At 41.7% G+C, this 26781-nt stretch overlaps 1 protein-coding gene across 2 annotated transcripts in view; it reads right to left on the bottom strand.

Annotated features, from left to right (window-relative positions):
* Positions 1-26781, bottom strand: part of mpped2a (metallophosphoesterase domain containing 2a) — a 79654-nt gene that overhangs the window by 20706 nt on the left and 32167 nt on the right. For both annotated transcript variants that reach the window (XM_030095753.1, XM_030095760.1), the window contains exon 5: positions 18855-19080. In XM_030095753.1, the coding sequence (XP_029951613.1) occupies positions 18855-19080 (226 nt within the window). The remainder of the gene's footprint in view (positions 1-18854; positions 19081-26781) is intronic.

The following is a 26781-nucleotide window of genomic DNA, read 5'->3' as shown; positions in this document are numbered from 1 at the left end:
CCGTGCTTACAAGCCGACCGAGTCTGGAGGTCAAAACGCGAGACAAAAGGCGCACACAATGTGAAAACTCATTAGGGACTTCTATCAGGATTTGACCAAAAAAAACAAAAAACAATTGGAGTTCAGCTGGGATCTAACTCATGCCAAGACATCATCATTTTGTTTGTGAAGTCTCAAGAATCGTTTACTTCCTTTCCTCGGCTCTCCTCACTCGACGCCACCGTTTGACTACCTATTTGCCTCTCATCAGGTGCATCTGCAGAGAAGCATCTAATGGATAAACCAGGCGGGGGGCACGTTTAACACGCGCACACTCACTGTAAATCAACACTGCATGGATTCACGCTGCAGCCACAAAGCAGCAGTGGGGTCCCATGGGCTCCAAACCGCCTACCAATTCCCTCATTATTCCTTAATGCCACTGATTCTCTCTATTCTCCTCAGAGAGGATAAAAAAAAATAACACACACACACACACACACACTTCCACACAGTCCTGCAGGAGAAAACACAAACACTTTAAGGAGCAAACAAACACTCCGTTTAATCTAATTAATCCTCTTGGAAATTTAGCACATTTAGGAGGCCACAGGAGGAAGACAGAAATGATTCCTTACAGGGAAAATTTGTGTGGGTCAGATAACAAGACAAAAGCTCCTGGCGAGAGTCCAGAGCAAAAATGGCACCAAACCCGAGGCTTGATGCTGGAAACTCGCTAAAATACTTGCATGCAGCATTGAAATAAAGACAGTTTATTTTCCTGCTGCAGGAAATGTCCCATCTAACATGATTAGGTAAAAAGTGGGGCAATAATAGGTGCCGTAATCTTCTCACTACACATGCAGCAAAGTCCTAAAAAAACATACACTTAACACCTGTAATCACAAACCTCAACACATCGAATCAAACCTGACTCACAGTGTTCCCCTCAGGTGAGAATAACACAATGTCATTAACACATGCAGGGAATTAAAGAGTAAAATTACTTTCCTCCTAATTTACTCGTTCGCTGGCAGGGCCGCCATAACAGGCTTGCTGAAGTCTCATTTCCTACTGATCTTTAATATTTTCATCACCAAAATTTAATAAAAGCTCAGTTCTTTTTTAAATTTGGGTGTAAAAAAACCCCACACAGGCAAAAGGAAGAAATGAACCTGAACATTCTGTCTGTATGACGACAAAGCAAACAGCTGCACCTCCGTGCTGCTCCACGACCACAACATTGATAGCAAACAGATGATTGGTTTTAAATTCTCTGCAGTAACAGTATTTTATTAGAAATTAGATCATTTTCATAAATTTGGAGTTCACACTGGGCTCAAGGATAGACGACACCTACAATCAATGAGAGTTATCAGTGAACCAAACATGCAAATCTTTGGATTGTGTGAGAAACCAGAGTACATGCAGAAGACCACAGGGAGAATGTGCAGACTCTAAATGAAACGGCCACAAGCCTGGAAATGAAAGAAGTTCTTTTCACTCTGAGACAAGTGTGCTTGATGAAATTGAGGGTTTTCTTTTGATTAAAAACTTGTGGCATGTCCAGAAAATTATATGAAAGAACTTTGTGGTTTACAAAAAAAAAAAAAAAAACAAAAAAAACAAAAAAAAAAAACAAAGCCTGAGCTATGAATAGAATGTGATAAAAGAATTTCACTTACATTTTGCTTAGGCAGTCCCCAAAGCCAGTCACCAATATTTTTAACACACAATTTCTGAAAACATTTTCTTTTCTGGTTTCACGTCAATCTGGACTCATCCCAGGGAAAACTGAAACTATCAAACAAAATTTAAAAGACCAGAAAAAAAACAAAAAACAAACCAAAGTTAATCAAGGTGTATAAAACCCAGTGTGTCTAGAGGAGCGAGAAGCTGGCTCTGATGTGTTGATAAACCTGAAAGTCCCTCTGTCCTCTCCTTTATGATGGAGACGATTTCACCTACATCTGTCGTCCCTTCTGCCCGCTCCGGCCCGAGTCTCACCGGCTCAGAGGATCTGCAGAGCGTCGAGTCGCGCGGCTTTCTAATTAAAGTCGACGCTGCCACCGCAGCCTGCCAGTCCTGGGGTCAAAGGTCACCGCACACCCACTGATATAAGCAGGTACCCAGCCACTGTGAAACCGGACTGAAAGGCAGCCTCTCCTCCCCCACATCTCCTGAACCTGCCATCCTCCCCCCACCGGAGTCCTCGTGTCTCCTCGCCTTCCTAGTTGTCCCCTCCACCTTCAAGCCCGTCTCCTCAAGACACACACACACACACACACACACAAAATCCACCCACCTCCAGAGATTTATTCGCTCCGTAACGTGTGGGAGCGAGAAGAGACAGAAGAGGGAGAGAGAAAAAAAAGGAGGGCAGGAAGAGGAAAGGCATTTGAAACAAAGACAGAACATGTATAGGAAGGAACTCACACTTTCCAGCACAAAGAAAGCTCTCTGAAGGCCATTAGCACAGGGCCAGCCATGTCACGAGAAAACAAGCAACACACTGTAGGTGGAGAGGTGAACCTCTCCGGGCTCCCCTGAAATGAATGATCCTTTCGGATTACTAGAACAAAGACGCCTGTTGACCTTAGCATGTCTGTTCTTTCAGAGAAGAGTGGAACCGGACCTTGGTAGGTTTTTCCTGTGTGTTCGCTCTAAAGCGAGTGCAAACAACCTGTGCTAAAGAAACCCATTTGTCATGCTCCCGAGGAGAACTAACAGGAGAGAGCGTTTCAGTCACAGTGCGAGAGTTCCTTGATGCATTTGATCAAGTGCGCGTGGTAAACAGGAGTCACGCGCTCACTCACGTCTCTTGTTTACCGGTCAGAGCTGCGGCAGCCCGCCGACCCCGGAGGTCAGACGCCGCAAGCAGCCGAGGAGACGAGTCAACAGCGTAATCACTGCTACTTCACCCGCGGTGGTGTCAAGCTGTATTCTGTTGTTGCTGGCGGTCCATTTTCTCACCCTCCTCACCAGAAACCCTTGCGCTTGTTGTTTTAAGCCGATTGGATTTACATGCTCACTCATAACAAACTGTGCTGCTCTTCTTACTGAGGATTTTTTTCCCCTGATACGGACACACATTAATATGTGCGGACAAACTACTGTAGCTCACCGACAGCGGCCCTTTCCAATGAGAAATACAAGAAAAATATCCAGTCCATTCATTTTATTCATGTATTATGCAAAAGGTTGCTGGAGCCAATCACAGCTGACATTAGATAAAAAGCAAAGAACACCTTGGACAGGTTTGTGTAACAGGTACAAAAACAGTTAAATACACCAAAAAGAATGAAGAAGACATAAAGCATTACTCATGAAGTGTGGACTATTCCGTGTTAGAGATGGAGTAGAAAAGTTCTGTTGCAAAAGGTGTAACAAGCTCTGCAGAACAAACACAACCCTGCAGTCCACCGCTGTTGTGTTGGTTGGCAGGTTCAGCACATGTGGGTTTAGGGAGAGGCGGGGCAACGACGTACGAAGAAGCTGAGCGAGCGTTTTCACGTTTATTTACTCTGGGATTCAGAAATTAGTGGCTTCTCCAAAACAACCATCAGGTTTGAGCAGCTGGAACCCCAAAAACAACTTCTGTGGCTACACCTAAACCTGTCTCCACGCAGAGGAGGCCTTCGAGTCATTAGCTAACCAAACCACACATACTTCATGTGCTTGGCTTGTGTGTGGACGTTTGGGGATTTTTCAAAAAGAACATTCCAGCTCTATGTAGAAGAGTCCTGAATCAAACCCGTGCCTTTCTCATCGTTGGGCAGCTCAGTTGGTAGAATGGATCGTCTTTCAATCCTGAAGTTGGGGGTACGATCCCTCATCTTGACTTGGTATAGTCAAAGTGTGCTCGAGCAAGACACTGAACCCAGAGTCGCTTCCAACTGGAGATGAAGTAGCTTAAAAGTCAGCCTTCACCATTGGTGTTGATAAATATCAGAAACAGCACAAAGAAGTGTTGGAAATACTGAATATGGATGAAGTCTACCATTAGCTATGAGTGCCAACCACTACACCACTACGCCGTCCATGTCTAAAAAAACAACAACCAAGACTCATTTAGAACTGGCTTTAATTTGCAGTCTAAAATTAAAACGCTATCATTTATATCACAAAAACATGAGGATCTTCTTAACTATGTTAAACACCATCAGTAAAATGAGTAGTTACTTCACTTTTAATGGTTTCTCTAAGTTAACTGTGCTCCTTTTACTGAAGCCTTCACTGTTCATATGCGAATATGTCTGTGGAACACACAATAGAGTGTAGAGTGTATGAGCTATCAAAAAGCACATTGCAACAACATTTTTTTTTTTTTAATTCATTGTGTTATTTCTAAAATTTGTCACGATAGATCTTTAATTGTTCTGTCAAAGGGATTAAGTTTTCCACATCTGAAATAGGGTCAACCACACTTCTGCACTAGTGGAAACAGGAGCGATCACCTGCCAGCTGGAGACTCAGCGTGTGTCTGTGTGTGTGTGTACTGTATCCACAGTGTGTCCAAATCGCCGGGGACAAGAACCGACCTGACCTCAGAGCACCGCTGACAAACACAGCCACGCTGAAGCTCTGCCACCGCTGCCGATTATCTCCCATTAAACACTTTGATTTGCAAAGCGCTCGATTTTTGGCCGAGCATCAGAAACGACTCAGGTGAGCATGAAGACTCACTTAAAATGATTCACGTTAGGTCAAGAGAACAGTGGAGCAGGAAGGTGAATTACTTACAGGTCAAAATCATGGATAACTATCACGTTTACCATTTTTTGATTTTCAACAATCAAGAAGAGAAAAATAAACGACAAGACAAATACAGGAAGAAGCTCTCCACCTTGAAAACGTACAATCAATACGATCCAAACCCTGATGACAGGACATGTTTTAAATCGATACCAAACTAAATGACTAATCTGTCTTTTATTGGATCGGCCACAAGTGTCAAGAAAATGTCACCACGATTACCACTGCAGGCTTGATACAGAGGGGACCGAGGCAAAAAGGGAAAATAAAGCTCATTTCTATCAGTTGGAGTTTTTATTTTGCCTTTCTTTGCAAGATAAACTCAAGAGGTTATAAGCATTTAATGCATGGCACAACAAATCTTGCAACCAACATTAGCCGTATTCAATGTATACGTTTATATTCTTCTGATTTTACTTTTACTTCAGTCTTAATTTTAGATCTTTTTTTTAAACTGCATCACTTCCTTGATTTTCATACATACAAAAATGTGTTTGAATTAAATCTCATTTAATAATAAACGATAAATAAAAAGCTTTATTCACTGTTTGATTGAACCAACAAGGAATTTATTTTAGAAATTTCTAGACTGCAGACATTTAAAGATAAACCTGTATATGTTTTAACTCATTTCAGTGAATGCGTCTTGATACTTCAGCTGATCTTTATCTGGATCGCATTCAAAGGAAAACAGGGATGTTTTCTCCTGCAACAGAAAACCAACAAGTTGTCGGGCAGGAAGCCGAGTAAATGACTTAAAGTCGAGTATTTCCTCCTATTTTTCCCCTTCCCGGCCGATCTTGTGCTGTGGCCTGGATCCAGAGAGGGATTTTTGGCTGCGTCAGCCTCTTTCCAGGCCCGGCGGTGTTTGATGGAGCTGCCGGTCGACGCGTGGCAGACCTCTGCCTGCACGGCCGGTGACTGATGCACACGAGGCCGCGGAGCAGGGCTTTATTAAACGACGGCCAAGACCCATCACTCTCCGACTGACATATTGGGGGCTAACCTTGGGCTCCGGGTGGGAGGAGGGTCAAACATTTATTCTGTCTGTATTAACACACTCGGTCTGTGGATGCACAGTCTGTGTGTGTGCGCTTCTTCAAAGGGAATTGTGATGGTTCTGTTGCGGAAAACCATCACAGGAGCACTGCTGTGCTTTTGCCCGCGCTCCAGTGTGTGTGTGTGTGTGTGTGTGTGTGTGTGTGTGTGTGTGTGTGTGTGTGTGTGTGTGTGTGTGTGTGTGTGTGTGGGAGCAGGGAGAGTAATTTAGCAAGAGGAAGGAAAAGCATATCATCTTGCAGAGAGGGAGAAAAATCGCACATCGACACTTGACCCTCTCATTCAAGATTTTGATACACACTGGGAAACACTGTATTTATGGAGTCCTTATATTCCCATAATGCTTTGGTCCTGCCATCGCATCCCTGAGTGCCGAACTAAAATCTGAATCGAAGAGTCACTTTCACTGTAGCACATCTCAGCCCCCCCAAAGCAATGCATACTGGTGCAAGGCCCTGAATGAGTTAGCTGGAATACACAGAAATCATAGCTGCCACGACAGCGTAAACTCACATGGCATAACCTAAACATTTTTAGCTCATTCTGAGTTTAACACCAGAACTCAGCTCGAGATTTTAATTATAGGAATCTATATCATATTCACATAAATGACAGAGGTTTTCATATTGTGACCCCCAGCATACACTAACCTTTCCGTCTTAACCAATAAATTAATTGATTTTCTTCACTGAAACCTCAGTTTTGCCCCGCAGGTGACGGTGGTAACCACTGGTCAGGGTGCCATCAGGCCCATTTCTCAGCCAGTATAGAATAATAAGGACACATGTGTGCATGCAGATGCACAACGGATCGAGTCGTAACCTGGATGACCGACAGTGGTAAGTTAAAAAAAACAAAACAAAACACCAGGCTCCTTCTTAATGAGTTTCCATCATCAGCTGCAGGAGGCTTCATGCAGTCTGAACCTGCAGCATCCACCTGTGCCACACGCACGCACGCACGCACGCACGCACGCACGCACGCACGCACGCACGCACACAGAGTTACCATTCGGCCCCTTTTAACAGCTGCTTGACGAGTTCTATTATCTGCTTCATTAAGCAAAGGTGTCACGTTTTAATGTCAATAAATCATTCCCTCATTAATTCTGAAATATTACAGTAATTAATGAGACGATTCTGCTGTCCACAGACATTTTATTTCCAAGATGTATGTCACGCTCACATTATTAAATTGTTTCAGGCTACAGTGTACAACTTGGTTAACCTCGATGTTTTGACAGAACAGTGTTATTGTATCTTTAAAAGATTAAAGCTATGCATAAAGACTCAGGTCTCAAGTTTCCTCCTTCAATTCAAACAGATGTTTGTTTGTTTGCTTAATTAATCTATCATGCTAAATTGGTCCCACGTGTGTAAATCCTGCATTTTACCTGCAGTCAAACCTTGGATATGGCAGGTATATGAGATGGAAGAATAAATGAATTACAATTAAATTTATCTTTAATGGAACAAAGAAAACTGAATATTGTAACTGAAAACAGGATCAGGTATTTTGGAATCACCCTTTTTGCTTTTCACCCTCAAAATGAGAACGAATTTAATTTAATCGAGATGCAAAACGTTTTGGAAAAAAGACGAAACTGACAACCTGTCGGTTCCTATTTGCGCAAGATCCATTATTTGACCTTGCGACTAACATTAAGTACAGATAATGCATGATTAGTTCATAAAATGTCTAAACATCACGACAATGCCCATTTGAATAGTCTTTAAGACAACTTGTTGAAAACCTTCAACTCTTCCGGCCTAGCAGAATCGCACTACTTTCTAACTAAATGTGTAGAAAAAGGGAAACAGTGTTTATATCTGAGCGCACACTAATCAGCATTTGGCATTAATATCAGAAGTCACTTCTCAATGCAGTCACACATTCATTTTCTGTGTATTAAAATTCATGATATCATTTGTTGCAATCACATCTAGCATTCTAGACAAAACAAAGTGACGTAATTTGAAGCACGGACAGAAAATCAAACAACATGAGCAGACGTAACTCCATTTCAACTAATACATAATGATGATCAAAATCATTACAATATCTAAGCTTCAATGTTTAAAAGAAAACGATGATCCACCCTAAGTTTTGCCTTATGTCTGTTACCATTTTTTGACGTTTCGGGGGTTCGTCAAGTTTGACCAAGTCTCTGTAGACTGAATGAAAGAGGGCAGCGTGACCACGGAGCCCTTGACTTATCGGTGACGGACATTTGTCAGGACCCATCGCCTCATCGGAGGTAAAGCTGCCATGTGCTCGCACTCCGACAGAGAATACAGTGTGTGTGTGTGTGTGTGTGTGTGTGTGTGTGTGTGTGTGCGCGTGAGTGCGTGGCAGACAGCCAACACAAACTGACAGAGGCTGGCGCCAACTAAGAGGTGACTTAGGGGTGATTAAGCTAAAAGCGGCCGGCACAAATGCCAGATCTCCACAAACGAAAACAACGTCAAGTTAAAAATGTCTTCAGTCGCTTTCACTCTTTATAAATACTCGGCCTCGAGGTATGTGAAAAGAGAATTTAACATTGTGCGAGTGATTCAAACTGGATATCACAACAGATGCATAACAATCAAATGTTAACACTGATTAGGTTTAGTTAATGGAAAAAAAAAAATCAAATAAGAAGAAACAGCACTTTAAATAATAATAAAAAAAAAAACGTATTTTCGAAGCTGTGCTGCTGTGTACTAAATATTACAATGTAAATCAATTGTAAAATTTGACTGCTTTAATATATTGAATGATATAAAATACTTTGGATGAGTGCGGTTTCTGTGCTGTAGAACCATCTGAATATGAAGACACCAAATTTTCAAGGAAACCAGTTAATGTACAGCGTAGTTGCACTCAAACACACACACAGACATACATACACATACACACACACACACACAAACACACACATCTCACATTCTGTCACCAAATCAATAAATCTAAAAAATAATTAATTTGCAGAAAGAAGCCACAGTAGCTGCAGAAAACATATGTCTCTGTCTATCTGTATTGTTTGTTCGTGTTTGCAATTAAAAAAAAAAAAAAAAAAAAGAAAACATATGAAGACAAACACAGAAAGACCCGAACCCGGGAGGGAACTGGGCTCTCCTTCCTGTGAGGTGGGAGTGCATAACACTGCAGCGCAGCGTCGCTTTCTGTTGAGTCTAATGGTGAACTGTTGGTACAATAGGCTGCCGCTGATGTGTTGTGCTGCACATATCTCCTCGTCAAACAGAGATTAAGTGCAAAAGTTTAACAAGAAAAGCCTGTTCGACTGGTACGTTTCCCTTCTGCAAAGCGTGAGCACAATGTGTGGAGAGAGCATCTCAGAAACAGCTGATGATAAAACAAAGTCACAAAAAGAGCATACTCCAAAAGGTATGGTCAAGGTCTATGAGGTTTTATTCTTTGATGAAAAACTTTGCTTTAAATTAAAACTAAATGGTTCTAATACAATTCTGTTTTTTTTTAAATAGTCCACTGAGGTTTCAACCTGGTCTTAACGCGTGTTCTTGCTGACGTAAAAAAAAAAAAAAGAAAGGAAAGAAAAGAAAAAAGAGCTTTCTGTCCCTGAACTGTGCTGTCATAAAATTCAAAAATAAAGATTCAATACACCATTAATGAGGTAGTTTTGATCATTTTCCAGGAAGCTGCGACCAGAACGCTGCAAAAAATCAAGATGAAGAAATTAGAAGAGCGAGAATATAACCTCAACCTGTGATGGCCTGTGAACAGTTTGCTTAACTTTAGACTCTGTACAGTCCATATAATTGTCATATTTATTGATTTTCCAGAATTTTTCAGTCACACCTCATGAAGACATTTTTCTGATTATAGTTTAATTTCAAATTGAGAATTTGCTGATTGCTAAAGCAGCAGTTTGTGTTTCTTTATCAGCAGTTCTCTGCTCGTTGGTCTTCATAAAAACTTAAACTGTGCTTCCACAGACAGATGGATGGATATCCGCCTGATGTCTAAACCGGGGAGGATCCGTCTGTGTTATAACGCAGTAATGTAATCATATCGATTAGAATAAATACTGCATTTCAGAAAAGTTAAACCTTGGACAAAAACACAGGAATAAACTACCATGCAGAGAGACAGATGGATGGAAGGAGAAGCTCCAGCAAAGGAAAACAAACTGCACACATCTCTAACCTTCACATAATGAAAACAACCGGGGATAAACATGTCGGTATTCAAACATCACCCCTGTGCGTGTGTGTGTGTGTGTGTGTGTGTGTCTCACATGCACACACATGCACGCGTGCAGCTGACCTTTACAGTGAAAAATGAATATATGAATAAAACTAAAAATCCGCAAATGACAAATCTGCATTTGGCCCTCTGGGTTTCCCCAGGGCCTGAGATTCAGAGTCAAAAGAGGGCAGTTGGATTTAATCTGCCACTACTGGGAAGTGCACACACACACACACACACACATACACACCATACACACCACACACACACACACACACACAGCCTGCCACTTTCATTAGGTAACAGGTACCTGCATCAAGAAAACTAGAGGAAGCCACATTTTGTGGAAAAAAAAAAAAAAAAAAAGAATGAAAGAACACGACGATGAGAAGAAGAGACGATAAGAGAGGAAGTGAGAGGCCAGGAGGAGAGAAGGGAGAATTCTCCCCGGCGGAGGACGAGCGAGGAGGGCAGGGAGGATCAGGGAGAAAAGAGCAGAGGGACCAGCAACAGTTTAACCTTTGCCCGCGGAGTTACGCCGCGTTCAAGTCCAGAATCACGAAACAGGTTAATCTTTTCGGAGAAACGGAGAGCGGAAGAGAGAAATGGTTCTCTCCCGTTCCTGCTCTTACTGTCTGTTCTGAATCAGTCAGCGCAGCTTATCAGAGTCGGCAAAAACCAGCAGGATTCCTCACTTATCTGCGAGCGGCCGGCCGTCATTCCTCCTATAATGCCTCGGAGCACAGTGTGTGCACCAGAGACACGTGCTGCCTGCTTATCTCCACCCTGTCTTGTAATTGATTCATAATTCAGTCTTTAAAATAAAAGCCGGTCGTAGGTTCAGAGAGCGGAGGTCCTCACCAGTGTGACCGGCAGTCACCGTCAAAAACACAAATCTGTTTCTGAGCAACCGAATTCTACAGTCGAGACGAAATAATGACAATATCTTCTTGTTTCACACAGAAACAGTTACAAAGCAGCGTTACAGATCTGCAGTTTTATTTTTTTTTTGGTTTCATTACAGTAAATTGCAAATTTTTTTTGTTTTACATTGTTTCAGCTGACTGTAGTGTTTTTGTTTTTTTTTTTTAATACTAATTTCAGAAAGATAAGAAGCCACAGAGGAACGGTTCATTTGTTCACCCAGCAGATGTCTGGCTGTCACTGTCACTGCAGCCGACGCTCTTCAACTCTTATCTGTGTTTTGTTTTTGTATAATGGCACCCCTTGTAAAGTTAACTGGTCCGAAATGTGACGGAGATTGCACTGTGACTGGTTTTGAATGAAAGGGTTTTGACATTTTATCTCAGTGATTGTATTTAAGTCTCATTTCTCTCAACTCCTTTCTTCTACTTTTTATGTTTCGTCTATGTGTTACGAAATCAAGCTCCAAGTGTGTTTTTTTTTCTTGTAACAGAGGATGTGGTAATTAAAATTGGATTCTAGCTGAGGAAGAATTAGAAAATAGATTAAGGATTTTGATCTCTAAGCTTTTTTGTTTTCAATTATTGAGTTACAGGACAATAAAAATAAAAATAATTGATAAAATGAGTATTTAACCTATGTGCAGGCTTTGCTCCATACTTTCTGCCGCTCTGATAGCAAAAGGTGCTTACAGGAACGCCCACATGGCAACGAAGCCTTAAGAATTAGACAGTGGGCTAAAGATGGTCAACGCAGCGACCTGACCAGCAATAACCGTATTTCTTGAGCTGATATGTGCTTGAAAACATGTTCATCAGTCTTCGGGGTGTAATTATCCGACACCTCTGCACGTATCTTAAAGGTTTTAAGTGTTCGGAGTAAAGCCGAAGCCTCCACACTACAACAGCACTTGACTTTTTACCATTTACAAAGGGCAAAAGGGAGACGGAAAATTACATCCTGCGTTAAAGCAGTGGACTCGGGCTAAGATGGAAAAGAGGATTAATATATACATGACGTGCAGTTCAGACGCTGACGGGTCCGAGTCTTCCCGCCGTGAGCACAGAGAGTTACGGGTGAGGATAAAATGCGAGGCTGTCCAGCTCCACGAGACCTTCAGCTCCTCTTAAAGAGCTTTTGATTGACAAGGAGCAGAAGTCCTGCTCGTCCTTCCACAGCGCCCGAGTGCGAGTACGAGCAGGGGAGGAGGCTTTGGTATTTGGTCTGTTAAGCATCTGTCATTAAACAGTACAGTTGTGTGTCTTTCACGGTCGGCTGCTTTCACTCCATCACCTCTCTCTCTTTTTCTCTCTTTTCTTTTTTTTTTTTTTTTTTTTTTTACAAACAGAAGTGAAGCAAGACCGCGGCTTTTTACTGAAAAATGTTTATACTGGCACAGCAGAAGCAATGAGGAAATAAAAGAGGCAAATAAAATTAGAAAGTGTTCAATACAGAGAGGTGGAGGAAAAATTAGTTCTGACACTTGATGAAAAGAACATCCTGGTCTTCTTTCCGTTTTATTTGACCCTTTAGATCGCACAGAAAGTGGTTATTATTTTGTTGAAAAAAAAAAAAATCAAATATTTGCTGCATTCAGGATCTCAAATGAGAGGATTTGCATCTGAGAATAACGGCCGGACAAAGCAAATTGCAAAAAAGATGTCACCTTGGAAAAAATGTGGGTGCTGTAATTTCAAAGCCCGGAAATCAGGAGCTGAATAGATGATAAGCTGCGTGGCAGAGGATCGAGAAATGTTTGCTGATAATTTATATCACAGACTTCACTCTTCCACTGAAAGCTCAAGGGTGTTTTCTCATAGGTGGAATTTTTTTTTTTTTTAAACGTTCAAGTTTGCAACATTTCGCTCTTCTGATGAATTATTTCACTTCTTAAAGCAGTTCTGAGTGCAGATGGATCAAATTAGAGAAAGATGAATAAGAAAGGACATTTCCTTCCAGCAAATTAAGAGCATTCTAGTAATGAAATGAGAAATGTATTTGCATTTCTGACTAATGGTGCTTCATGAAGGTTATTTCTTAAAAAGCTAAAACGGGAGTCAAGGATGTTAGAAAGTCTGCAATTCAGAAGTCAACACTGATGTAAAATTATTTGACTCAATGTGAATGTGTATTATACTTCTGAAATACTTAGATTTTTTCATGAAACGGTAGATACATTCAGTTTTTTAGTATTTTTAATGTTTTATTCTCTTCATGATTTCATTCAATGTTTTTCTTTTTTTTTTTTAATTCAAATCGACTTCTAAGATACAGTAAGTTTTATGAAGGAACATTTTCCCTTTAATCTTGAAGGATTTTGGTTTTCCATATACTCCAGTGAGAATAATTAGCTGCGCTAACCTGGGCAACATTTTCAAAGTGAACATATATTTAAGTGAGAAAACACGGCTTCTTTTAAATCCGCCTCCATCCCAAAAGAGACGACTTCAGAGCAGAGTCGAGCTCCCAGATTTAGGAGATAAAAACTTGTGTGGGAAAGTGTAGGTTATTACCGATATGTAGAACAAGCTGCATTAAGCTGTTCTTTAGTGGTCTATACAAATCTTTTCCTTGTAAATGGTCCCGCGCTGAACCGGCAACCTGCTGCTGATAATTATAAAATGACTTATGTTCGAGAAGTGCTGCAGCAAAATGTCACTTTTATCCATGAGACCTTTAAAATAGACATTCGAATGACGGATGGACTTGAAAAACATTGGCAGTGGTGGGAGCAATAATGGAGAGACAGCGGTATTTCTGCTCATCACTCAATCAGAACGACATGTTTCCTTCCATTGAATAGATCTGGAAAACTGCAGCGATGTGCAGATGGATCTGGATCTGTGGCTTTCCCACAATTCACTACAAAAACAAAAAACAAACATGAGAATAATGGCAACTAATTTCACAAAAAGAATAACTACTACGCAATAATTTAATTCAAAATGCATGCATTCCATACTTTGATCTTTTGGTTATGAAATGTTGATTCAATCTGATCAGTTTCTCACCCAAATTAAATACATTCCAATAAGTCACACTTAGAGCAATAACAAAGTCCGTTTTTCCAAATGAAAATTTTAGCTTATTAAAAACATGTTTTGAAGAACAAGGAAGAGGGAAACTGATTTTATGCAGGATTGAAAAGAAAAAAGTGAAATAAAGCGTTCTCAGACTGTTGTTTCATGAGCTGAGTTGGGCAGAGCAGCAGCAATTACGTGCTGAAAGATGTAAACTGCATTACTTCAGGTTTAAAACAAAAAGAAAATGATTGATATTTTCCTGTGTGCAGTCACAACAACAACTACCCAATTCCCCGCTAAAGGTTAATGGCATTTATCACCGGACTGAAGGTGTAAATACGCAAAGAGCCAAACAAACACAAAACTTGACTGATATATTGTCGCTCAATGTTGAAACACAGGAAGCCTGCAGACATTTCTACAGTGGAAACTACTAAACTTACTCTTGGTAACACACCGATTTAAAGTTGGAGCATGCACACATTTCAATTAATCATCCAGGAGAGTTCAGACAGATAGCATTTTGGAAGTTTTCATCCCTTTTTTTTTAACTTTATTTTTAAATTTTCAGATTATGACAGTCATTTTGTACATTACAACACAATGAAATCCCCCCCCCGGAAGTTTTCATCCTTTAATTTAACAATTTTAAAGACTGAGATGCTTCCACTCAGAGTGTGAAAGTGATCATTCAGTGAGTTTGGGTGGAAAACGTCTGCAATGACTTCTGAAAGAAATGTGAGCAGAAATAAAAGACATCAAACAGTAGCTGCTTACGGCTACTTCAGTAAAGAACAGTTTGTTTACTAGTTATTCAAAATAATATGTTGCTTCTAATTGTGTTTCTCATTGAGGATGTGTCAATAATGCAGCTGTGACACGTTAGCTGGACTGTATGGGTGGACTGAATCACTGATTCTTTCAAGATGCGCAGATTTATTGCACCTAATCAGAATCATTTTTATTGGCCAAGTGCAGTTACCCGTAGAAGGAATTTGATGCGGTGGAGAGACGCCCAGGCAGCCATTTGCTGGGGCTTTAGCAATAATGTCATTACTGCTTTACTGTTAGCAGAAGTGCAGATCTAATTACAAACTTTTGTGTTTTTGGTCATAATAATAGCACTCATTTACATCCTCATATACCACAACCCCATAGACACAAGTCCAATCCATCCAAGAACAGAAAATCAATGTAATTACCACAAAAGCTGTTATAAACCACCAACTCACAGAAAGCAGCAGACGACTGCTCTAAATGTTTAAGGCTGTTAATGTACTACGCACATCGCGGTTAATGTTTCAAGTCGCTGTCTGGAAAACTGAATCAGTTTGAGGTTAATGAGGCAGATTTCCTTCCTGTAAACGGGAGTTTGGTGAAACAGTAACCAGTGAGATGAAAGCTTCGGCTAAAGTGAGGACTCACGAGAGTGTTACTGCCAAACGTGGTATTTGCAGTGCAATTTTAGCTGCAGGAGGAGAAGAGTGTAGGAGAAGAGCTCTGCTTCTTATTCACAGAAATCGTTTGATTTTTACAATATAATTTTAAAGCTGGAAATAGATGAGTGATTAGACCATAAATTGAAAAAAGCAAAAACACAGGTAGAGAGTGAGAGAGCTGGATGTAAGCGTGGCTCCATCCTGCCACGATTGCATTACAGTGTTCTTATAAGACTGCTGATTGGGTGAAGGGGCCTGTCTGCATTTATCAGGTGCTTGTTACACGCTACACTTCCTGAGCGATGCCGTCACGACCCGGCCTGCAGCGGCAGCAGACCACTGGCGGCTCGGAGGAGCTCGGCCACCCAGGCGGCCAGCCGGTGAGCTGCTGATGAAGTGAGGGGTCACCGCGGGGCTAAGTAAGACCTCACACTGGACAAGCGGGCCAGACCTCGGGCCACGGTGGCATATGGGTGTGAAGGAGGTGAGGAAGACGAGGAGGAGGTGGCTGGAGTGTGTGTGTCTGTGCGTCTGTGGAGGCGGGGGGGGGGGGGGGGGGGGGGGGGGGGGGGGCGGCCAAGCTGTCGACTCTGCCTCTCACGAGACCCCCAGCTGTCACAACAGACACTTACCAGCCCTCACACTAAACACCCACCAGGGAGGGAGGAGGGGAGAGCATCCTTCCTCTCTCTCAAACAGAAGGATGGAAAAGAGGACGGATGGAAGGAAAACAGAGTGTAATCTCCTCTTCCTGCTGCTGTGATGTCTGAGGAATGCTGGGATCTGCCCCGGCCTCTCTCCCCGCCGCCGCCGCCGCCACCGCCTCTGAAGCCGGCCTACAAACCTGCTAATTATAGCTGCTGCTGGAGGATGAAGGTGTGACCTAAACAGTTATTTTGGGTCCGCCGAGCACACACAGCAGAGAGAGTCGCAGCGGGACGGAGGGGCGCTTCCACTTCCCCGCCACGATCCGCACAAACTGCAGAGGAGGCGAGTGGAGGTCAGACCGCAGGACTGTTCAAACACTGAGAGGCTGCAGGTCAGCTCCGACTGCGGAGGTTTCTTTAGAGTGGATATAATGGAGCAAAGAGCAGGCAACAAGCTGCAGACTAAAGAGCTATTCCAGGCTCAATACTCCTCCCAGACAGTCCGAGGTTACCTCAGGTGAAGAAATGGACCCACGGCTGATTTCATTAAATACTAAATGAAAAAGTATGAACTAATCATTATTTATGGAGAAATAATTAAGAAAAAAATGGCAAGTTTAGCTAAGATTTATGAGAAAAGTTAAAATTGTGGAAGGAATCAACCCAGTTAAAAACTGGCAATCAAACCGAGTTGGCAGCTGGAATTTCAATGTATTCACACACGATCACACGGGAGAGAATTTATTGAGGAAGAGATCATTTGTGAAACCTTGTCGGGAAAAGTGATCGCTGCTGAAGCAACCACTTCAGACTTTTCACCTGAATGAATATTTTTACTTTTCAATTGGGAAATGACAAAAAATGAAAAATAAATAATTTGAAAACCTAGAAATGCTGCCTTTTAACACCGTGAGGGAAATGGAATAATCACACTACACGACATGCAGCAGGTGTACAGGCGTAGAATTATTTCACTGCATTTCTAACATTGATTTCTGAAGATAATGAAGACGTCAATTCTGCTATTTCCTCTGTTATTCATTTATAAGTTGTTTGAAATTTTAAAAGAGGTGATTGATCATCGAACTACAGGTGTTTCACTTCACATAACTCAACCTTTTAAGTAAATTTCTTTAGAACCAACCTCTTAGTTTGCTTAACAAACACTAAACAGCTTCAGAAAATGGTTAAATATTCAACAATTTAACCAAAATTTAACATATCAGGACCTAAAATAAATACAGGAAGCTGGAATGACAAATTATTTAGTAATTTATTAGAGCAGCTATAATATTCTTAATTTCCGGTGTATGTCAGAGTATTTAGTCTTTAATTTAATCTTGAAACAGTAAGATTCAAGATATTTATGCGTTACAGTGGGCATGTCAGCAGATGATGAATTGCAGGTGGATGATAAAGATTTAAACATCGATGACCAACAAGCTGGAGATGACTCCATTTGCTCCCGGATGATGGGATCCGATTTATTTGAGCACATTGTTTCAATGCTCAATTCTATCTTTATTTGTGTTCGGCTCTCTCCCCATTCTGAGATAAATTCCCCTTCAGAGAAATGTGTAAAAGTGAAATAAGTAATTAAGGATGCATCATAGCATTGTTTTCAGAATATTATCAACTGGTGCATTTCAGCAAAGCTAATGGGAAAATAATGTACATCAATTGAATACTGGGAATATCCATCCCCCCGAATGAGAGCTGCTTGCTATTTGGCCACCGAGCTGTTCTGAACGCTGCTCTTTATGGAGCTCAGTTACGCCGAGTCTGTCATACCTCTTCTACAGAGAGTAAAGATGAGAACGCTCCAAAGGATTCACTACCATCTTTTACTACAATTTTCAACTGATTATTCGGAATCCAAAAGAAGGTAGTGGGTTTTCTGCAGCCCAATTAAAGAACGCTTCCATAGTTGAACAAAAATATGTTGTCAATTCGAGTAGTTTGGATTCATTGTTCCATCTTCAGCTACAGTTTTGGTATTAACAGCATCTCAAAAGCTCATCACGGTTTGAAGGCGAAATTTACACGTGTGGCTCCAGACACCTTTTTCTTCATGCTGTCTAGACAGTTCAACTCAAGCCATAACAACACTGTCATATAATTTTGGAGACTGGAAAGCAATGAAAGGCATGGAGACCTGGTATTCAATGCAGAATGCATTCACGCGTCGCAAATACTTACAAAGGGAGAAACAAATGCTGCATTGAAAAGAGTAATTACAAGAATATTTACATAATTTCACGTAAGTACCTATTATTAACTCTTATTTACATTTATTATGCAACTAGTTACTATTTGTAATCCCAGGAAACAGTGGAGTATAGATGTTTTCCATTAAAATGCTAAAAAAAAAAAAAAAAAAAACAACTGATGGCAGAGCAGCCATCTCTGGAGAGTTTCCCATCACGGCCTCTCTGCTCAACCACTTGTCAGGTTAAAAAAGCTGCCACCTGCCTCTGTGTTAAAGGCATGCAGCTTCCGCCTCCCTCCTCCTCCCCCCAGCGTTTCTTCCACACCTGAGAGCCCATTGACAGAGTGTCCCGGTACCACGCGTATCACTTAACCCTGTGTCAAACACAGGTGTAACATAAGCCGAGGGAGCAGGCGAGGGTCCTGAGCTCATAAAGGAATGTGCGAGCTGGGAATAGCACCCTGCACGTGAAGAGTGCGGAGCCACCGCAGGGCGGGGAGCTGGAGCACAGCCAGGCATCGGCAGAGGACTCACCCACACAAACAGCCCGGCCTGCGGCTCCACGCGGAAGACACACAAAACACGTACAGGACGGGGAAAGACTTACCAAGGCGTCCCGTATATCCGGAATCCCTTTATGGTGACGTCCGAGTCCTGCAGGTACACACAGTTTGTGAGGAGCGACTGGACATTGTCAAAGTCCTCTGGTTTGAGTTTGGAGACCGAAGGGAATCGGTAGTAATCCTGCTTGACCAGCTCGGCCATAAAGTCCTTATCGAAGGTCAGCTCGTGGTTCCCGGCGATCACCACCTTGAACTCGTACGGGAGGCCGCCTGAAAGAGACAAGGGGCGATGGAAATCAAGGAGTGAACCAAAGAACCAAAGTCAGAGAGAACGGGAAATCATTACTGTTACTAACCCTATGAGCTTAGTCAAATTATTATATTTATAATTTCCAAACTCAATTACAGCATTAATGGACTAATTAAACTTGATCTGTACATTGTAATGGTTAATAATGACATTCTCAGGCTCTCAGAATGGAGACAGGGCCACATGTAGTCTGCTGTCAGCTCCCCCCAACGAACCCAAATTAAGCTTTATATCACACTGCAGTCTAGATCATTGTGTCGTAAAGACAATGAGGTGCAACTTACACGTAAATCTTCACTTTAAGAGGAAAAAATAATTAGGTCTATATCCAACGAATGCAGCAGATCGTAACATTTCTGAGCTGAAGTTGGTTAGAGAGGGATTTCGCGTCATTCAAACCAACCCAATTTTTTGGAATTTGTGTCAATTTCTTATATTTTTCTAAGTGACCAGTTATTTCAAAATAGTGATTTGGAGTTGGAAACAAACAAGCAAAACTAAAAAACTCTGTACATTTTTTGAAGAGTTGATGAAAAATCACTAACTTTGGAGATTCAGTTCATTTATACTGTTCTGAAAAAAAAAACAGTGCCGTGATTTTCCCTTTTGGTCCAGTTTGTCAATGAGCAGGAGCCACAAACGAATTCTTTAAACACGCTGTTCTCTATTATTCTCAGCAAAGCCGAAAATCTATTTGTGAATTTAACTTTTTCAAAGATATTTGACTGACTACAAACTGTGGAACCATCTATGAGATTTAAAGTTTCTCAAACCAATGCGCTTAACAAGAAAATTAGATTTTTATTTTTTTGACCACACGAAGGTCGACACAAACCTTAAAGCCGTTATGTTTATACTTATTTGCATCCAACAAATCCTTCACACGGCATATTTTATTTATGTTGTGCAGAACTTCTCTCCTTCAAGGCAGAGCAGCCTTGCATTCTGACCAAGCAGGGCTCGCCTCAGCCAGGAGGAGCAGAAGGAGCATGCTCCCAAAATATTTCAACGTGAAGCATCAAGTCCCTCGGTGGCTGCCAGCAACCTCACCCCCGAGCGCAGATCAGGACCGGGGAGAAAGTCAGGTAATTGGAGGGGAAAATACCCTCAATTCAAACAGTCACAGAGGTTAGAACCACAGCTGACGGCTCAGCTTGACCCAACAGACCACCGTCCATCTCTGCAGACGCCAGGCAGCTGGGGGGGGGGGGGGCAGGAACCTGAACTAAATGGAGAAGAACACCTATTACAATTCTCTTCCCCTCATCTTTCAACTTCCTCGCTGCCCTTTTCGCTCTCCTCTGTCGAGGTGATTTGTCCCGGTTCCCCTCCGCCATCAAGAAACTGACTTACTACTTTATTCCAGCCGACTGAGCACTCAGCGAAAGGGTCTGGCCTTCATCACCCTCGCTTCACTCTCCACATTTCTCTTTCCTCTCCTGGACTCTGTTTTTAGGACTCTGGCTGACTTTATTCCATTGTCCTTCCTTTCTTCATTCTTCCTACCAGCTTGTTTTTTTAAGGACCTGCACCTGATCTGTTTTAATATTTTTCTTCTAAATTGTTTAACTTCGGCTTCAGAGCAACTTTATTAAGGACTACTACAGAAGGGAAAAAACACTTAAAACAAATCCAAACACATAAAATAGATGTAATGTAGCGTATTAGGTCAGAATGTCACAACATTCGTTTATTTGGACATATCCTACTGAGTGGTAACCAGCTTGAGAGCCGATTTAAGGAAATCAGGAAAAACACCTGTGGGAATCCAGAGCAAACTGAGACCAAGAAAATATGACTGTACTCTTCCAACATCGATCATTTTCTTCAGCTCCGGCCTCACATTAGATTCTCTCAGACATCTTCAATATGATTTGGTTCCCATTAATCACGCCAGCATCTTCACAGTGGGCACGGTTTTAACTCCCACTGCAGTGTGATTTAAATCCAGCAGGCGAGACTCCGCCCCCTCGCACTGATCAATCGCCATCCGGGACGGGTCTGCAGTCTTCTTTGAAGCAATACTGGAGAACTTGAAAGAAACCAATTACATAATATATTCAGATATATCAGACATATTCTGAGTCGTATCGCCCATCACTAACACACATTCCAGGAGTATTTTGTAGATTAACAAGTGAAATGTCTGTGTCCATCCATGATATTTGAGTTTGACCGACAGGAGAGTATTTGTTTTAACACTATTGGTTGAAGCCTTGGCTTTATACTGTGCCCCGCCGTGGCCGGTTAAAGCAGAAGGTTATGATGCAAGCCAAGAGGGAAATTGAATAAAACCCTGAGTATAGAGTCCAATAAGCGCATTTGTTGAATAAAAATGGTTTGATTCATAATGGTAAGTGAAAGAAAAAATATGTGAGTGCTCTCCTCTATTTTTCATTCCACAATTGGAACAAAACCTAATAGAAACTGAATACAAATTCAATCAAAACACGCTGACTCAATACAGATAGATTAAAAATACCATCCACCGCCGTCCAACTCAAATGTATGTGTGTGTGAGGTAGAAAGAGAGAGTGTGTGGTGTGCGTGTGTGTGCTCTCCAAAGCTGGAAATGAAAGAATCATGGCTCCCCGGTCTATAGGTTTCATTCCCGCTGCTCTAAATTAGCTCTTGTCGCATCTCAGGATCATAAATTCCAGTCTAACCTTAAATGAGAGCGCCGTCTCTCAAGTCCCCTAGCTCATATACTAGATCACGCATCCATGTACACCACACGCGCGCGCGCGACGCACACACTGCAACCCTGAGCGAATCATCTCCACCAGCAGCAGACAGAGAAAAGCTGGGGGGAAAACATAATTACCATCAAACAACTCCATCTCCATTAATCCACAGGAATTTCTACTGCTTTTTATTGCCACCGTGATAGATCTTCCAGAGTCTTGATGGAGTGATACACCTAGATTTATGCTTTATTCTTCGCAGACAAACAGGGAATGAAGGCGAAATAAAAAAAAAAAAAATCAAAGAGTAACTCTGAAAACATGAACTTCTGAAATGTTTTGTCATACTTCTCAAACAGCCACAGAAGCACGGAGACAAAAGCATCTGCACAATCAAAACATTTCATTTAGAACGTGTTTTCACAGAGTAAGACTAAAATACACTCCGTCCAACCAGGGTGAATGGGAGCTGCATTAAAAAAGCCAAACTCCACGTGAAATCACGTATATTAAAAGAGGGAACCATCTGAAACAATTATACTGTCATCTCCTTACACGCGTACTCAAATGAATCCTCTAGGAAATGCGAAAGGACTGAAAACACATTTTCTAATTAGTGCAGGAGCAGGGAAAATGCAGGGAGTTTTTATCAAAGAGCCCTTTACTCATCAGTCATCGTTTCGACATCTGGATATCGCTGAAAACACCTCGAGATGAAAGAAACAGGCACCTGAAGTCGACTTTCTGGTTCTCCCGACAAACTCTGGTAAAGGAAAGTTCAGAAAAGCAAATAATTAAACCAAAGTCTGAAACGTCTCACACGGCTCCGAATGCAAATAACAATGTGTCGAGGAAAAAGTGGCAGAGTTCCAGAGCAGATGAAGAGTGTGAAAAATGGACATGGCGGTGAAGTTTCTGAATCACAGAAGCGGCTCGGAGCTCAGCAGGCTTCTCTTTCTGTCAGAAGTCACCTCAGGTTTCATAGCAGATCTGGTCGCACTGGGTTTCACTTCACTGAAAGTCTAGTACTTGTTCTCAATGCATCATCAGGACAAAACTTTTCTTTCCCCATGTTGTCTGACAACCTGTGATGTGACTGGTCAGAAACTTGAAGTGGGAGGGCTATTGTATGGAGATGAACGCCACCGTGGTTTCACTATTTTGTTGTATTTCCTCTCAGGAGTTGGAGTTTTACACTTCAGCTTCTCGTACAGTATGAAATGTTTGGACAAAAAAAAACCACATGAAACCTCAAGATAACAGATTTTGTTTGCGTAGAGTACATACGGCCACTTCAGCAGCTTCAAGCGCTTCACACTTTCAACCCATTCACAATCTTGACCACGGACTCTGACATGCAGACATGCCTTGGGACAGGAAAACATCTTGTCCTACAAAAATGCATGTCAAAAGCATGCAAATCAAAGAAATGTGACCAGAATCGACACATCATATACAGTGCACTTCTGACATGCTGCAGGTGGAACTGGAGGCACACGTGACAAACCAACATATTATTTATCAGTAGTCGTACAGTTAGTAATCTGATTACATTGAGGTCACTGGGAATTTATGTACAGTTTCAAAATGCAGAATTGTTGCAAAACCTGGAAATAAATTGGATACGCTTAAGACATTGACCTTTTTTCGCCAAGTATGAAGCTCTATTTGTCCAGCTTTTTTAAAAAACCCTGAACGAGATGTGCAAAAGTTCACAAGCTTAAACACATAAATAACAGTGAGTGTGTGAGCGTACTGGTTTGTTTCCACTGACTGTTGATGACAACTGTTTAAATCGTGACGACTTTCATGACTGGTTAATATGTCAGGCCTCATTTGAGGTGATTAATGTCTGCCTCAGTAGAATTACTGACAACGTCTCGTTTGGTCAAACAAAACATAACAACTGAGGAAACTCAGTGTTTTAATCAGCTGATTGGATGGCCAGGTTGCACAAAGTTTATACCAAATGATTTTAGTCCTTATTCACACTGAAACAGACAGACATATGCTGCCGAGGCCTTTGGGAGCAGCTTTTAGTGGGAGATCAGAGTCGGCGCTCCACATCAGTTAGGCTGGGTCAGGGAAACACGCTGCTCAGCATCGATCGCCAACGATCTCCTCCAAGAGGCCAACAGCCATCGATGGCGCAGACAAAGCGCTGCCTCCTCTCTGGAGTGTGAAGCAGCCAGACGGAGGAGGCGGCGGCGGCTTGAGCAGCACAGTCACACAACTCCGCAAAATCAACCTGTTCAAGCACATTTGTGATTCTGTTTTTCCAAACTAGGTTACATTTGCACGTGCAATCGATTCTCTGGTCATAAATGCTTTAATTTTTTTCATCTTGAAATTCACTTTTAAAACCAGTTGACTAGCATAAAAAATGGAAAACCCCCAGAAAACAGAAAACAGTTAATATATCAAGTATTTTAACAAATGGCACCGCAACACAATGTGTGTGTATCAGGAGACAACTGAAGCCTTTGTAACAATCTTCAACAATTTGTTTTAAATACTAATTAGAGATGTTGCTGAAACATGAAGCAGTTTGCATCATGAAGTTAATCTCAAGGTTGACGTTTCACTTCCCAACTCAGTAACTTCAGGCTCAACGTAACGCTGACACAATTCTCATGATTTTATTTGCCCATCCTTAAAATTTTAAATTCACTTTGCACACAAACATTGCAGGAGAATAAATCATAAGAATATTAGTTTTTGAACTGTTGGAAGGAAAAACCCAGTGCATGCACAGGTATAAGAAACAAGCTAAACCTACAAAAAGATCCTCAAACTGGAAACATCTTCCTGTGAGGTGAGTGCTGCCCATTACACCGACTTCTGGCCTTCTTTCAGAGTCAACAAACCTGAATTTGCTTGGTCAAGAACCAGACATCAAGCGACTCAATAAATCAGGCCGTTTAAAGAACGTAAACCTTATCGGAGTGAGACCCTCCAGAACCTAAAGTGCTGGCTTCTGGTCTAATTGAAACACGTATTTACATCATGCATCCACATCCATGTACAGAGTGTGATGCAAAACAACCGCCCAAAAGCCCGACCTTTAACATTCACAACAACCTTAAGCAGAAATTACAGCCTGTTTCTTGATAATATCCGTTTCATAACTGTTTCTCATTAACAAACTCTGCGGACTCTCATAGAAATTACTGAGGAACAGCCCGTTCTTTGTAACACTTAATTCCCAACAGATTGTATCATGTTTTGACTTTAAAATCAAGGCTATCAACAGCAAAACAATGCATTCTTCAAAGTCGAACCAGACAAGAATCCATAAAAGTGATAACCAGAGGCGACAGAAAATATGTAGCTTCGCAACTTTGGAGAAAACAACATCAATCCAGCGGCCTTTTCCGACACGTGTTTAGGTCTGAGTGCGTCTCCGCAATCAGCACGCACACAGCAATCCCAGTCTTTCATCCAGAAAAACATCAAAAACAATTATTGAACAAATACGCCAGATAAATTGCAGTTTTTCCTTGTGATTTTCATCACGCTGCTATCTCTTAACCTCCTCCGTGTTTCTCACTCAGATTCTTTCAGCCTTCGTCGACAAGGACAAAAGCCAGCCTTGGGTGGAATTGCAAACCTTTCGCATGCACTTGCGTTCTCTTTAATAGACCCCGTTTTGTATGTAATGCTCACAGCAGCAATGTAAAGGCCACAACATAAATAAACTACATTTTCTCATCCAGCACGCCGCTGAGAGCAGTTTGTCCTCTAAAGAGCAGGAACAAATGTTTCTCACAGAAACAGCATGATCAGAATGTTTTCCGTTTCTGACCTGAGAGCTTTTAAACCAACAGATACAGACTTTTATCCACATAAAGGAAACTCTGCGAACAGGAAATGTTAAAGGCCGTGGAAAACTAAATCCAGTGAAGTGGCTTAGCGCGTTTTCTGTGTGGACTCTGCATGTTCTCCCTGTGTAGGCAGGAGTTTTCTCCAGGCATGGGTTTAGAAATGGGGTTTTCATCATAAGATCCAAAGATTGTTGCATTTGTGTTTTTTGTACAATAGTTTACCGCAGAGGCGTCAAAGACATTTTAGACCAGGGGTCACATACGGCACAATTTCATCTTGAGGGCGAAACTACATCACCACAATAGTGCCATAATAACCTTGTAACGTACAGAAACGTTTCCTTTGTTGTGGCACAGAGTAAAACACCATGAACATCTCAATATTTTTGCAAAATCAAACAATTGCTACTAAAAATTTCTAGAATCTCAACAAATAGTTAATTTTGCTGATGCCTTCTGGTGCAAATTACAATGCAGTATGGAAACCCCCTCTCCTCTAGCTGTTCCATTATGAATGTTTTACAAACTCGCCTGACAACATGGCTTTAAGGCTACAGTAAATTTTGCTTTGTAAAGAAGTAGCAATCCTTCATGGTAGCATCACTGACATCTCAGCTCAGGCCTCACTACTCTGCCACTATGCCGCATTGGAGCCTCTTGTGGGCTGATTCTGGTCCACGTGCCTTATGTTTGACACCCGTTTTTTCGAGAATAATGAGCGATATTTAGCGCATGAAATTTTTGTGTACCAGTAAAACTATACTGACCTCAGTAACGTGGATAAAAATATGTCCTTCTTAATACAACACCGCTTAGAGGGCTTGAACATTCATACCACGGCGCTATAATGACTTTTTTCCTCAGATTGTCACAAAATGAAAACAGATGCTTCAAAGTGACATTTCAAAATCTTCATTCTTTGCCTGCCTTCATCAGTGCAGGACGTTCACAGAGAGGCTCCTCACAGCCGCACACAGCCGTTTTCCACTTTGCTCCGCATCGATTCCCCATTATGGCCAATACTTGTGTTTTCACAGAGGCTAAACAAACACACACACCTGCACCGTGGGCTGTCTGTGTTGATGGATGACCTCCTGGTGGTGCCAGGTGCTGTTTTTGGGTGACACAGTAGAAAACTGAGGGGGGTAGAAAT

The sequence above is a fragment of the Salarias fasciatus genome, chromosome 1 (genome assembly GCF_902148845.1).
Source record: "Salarias fasciatus chromosome 1, fSalaFa1.1, whole genome shotgun sequence".
In the NCBI taxonomy this organism is placed as follows: domain Eukaryota; kingdom Metazoa; phylum Chordata; class Actinopteri; order Blenniiformes; family Blenniidae; genus Salarias; species Salarias fasciatus.
This window is presented reverse-complemented; position numbering and strand designations above follow the sequence as displayed.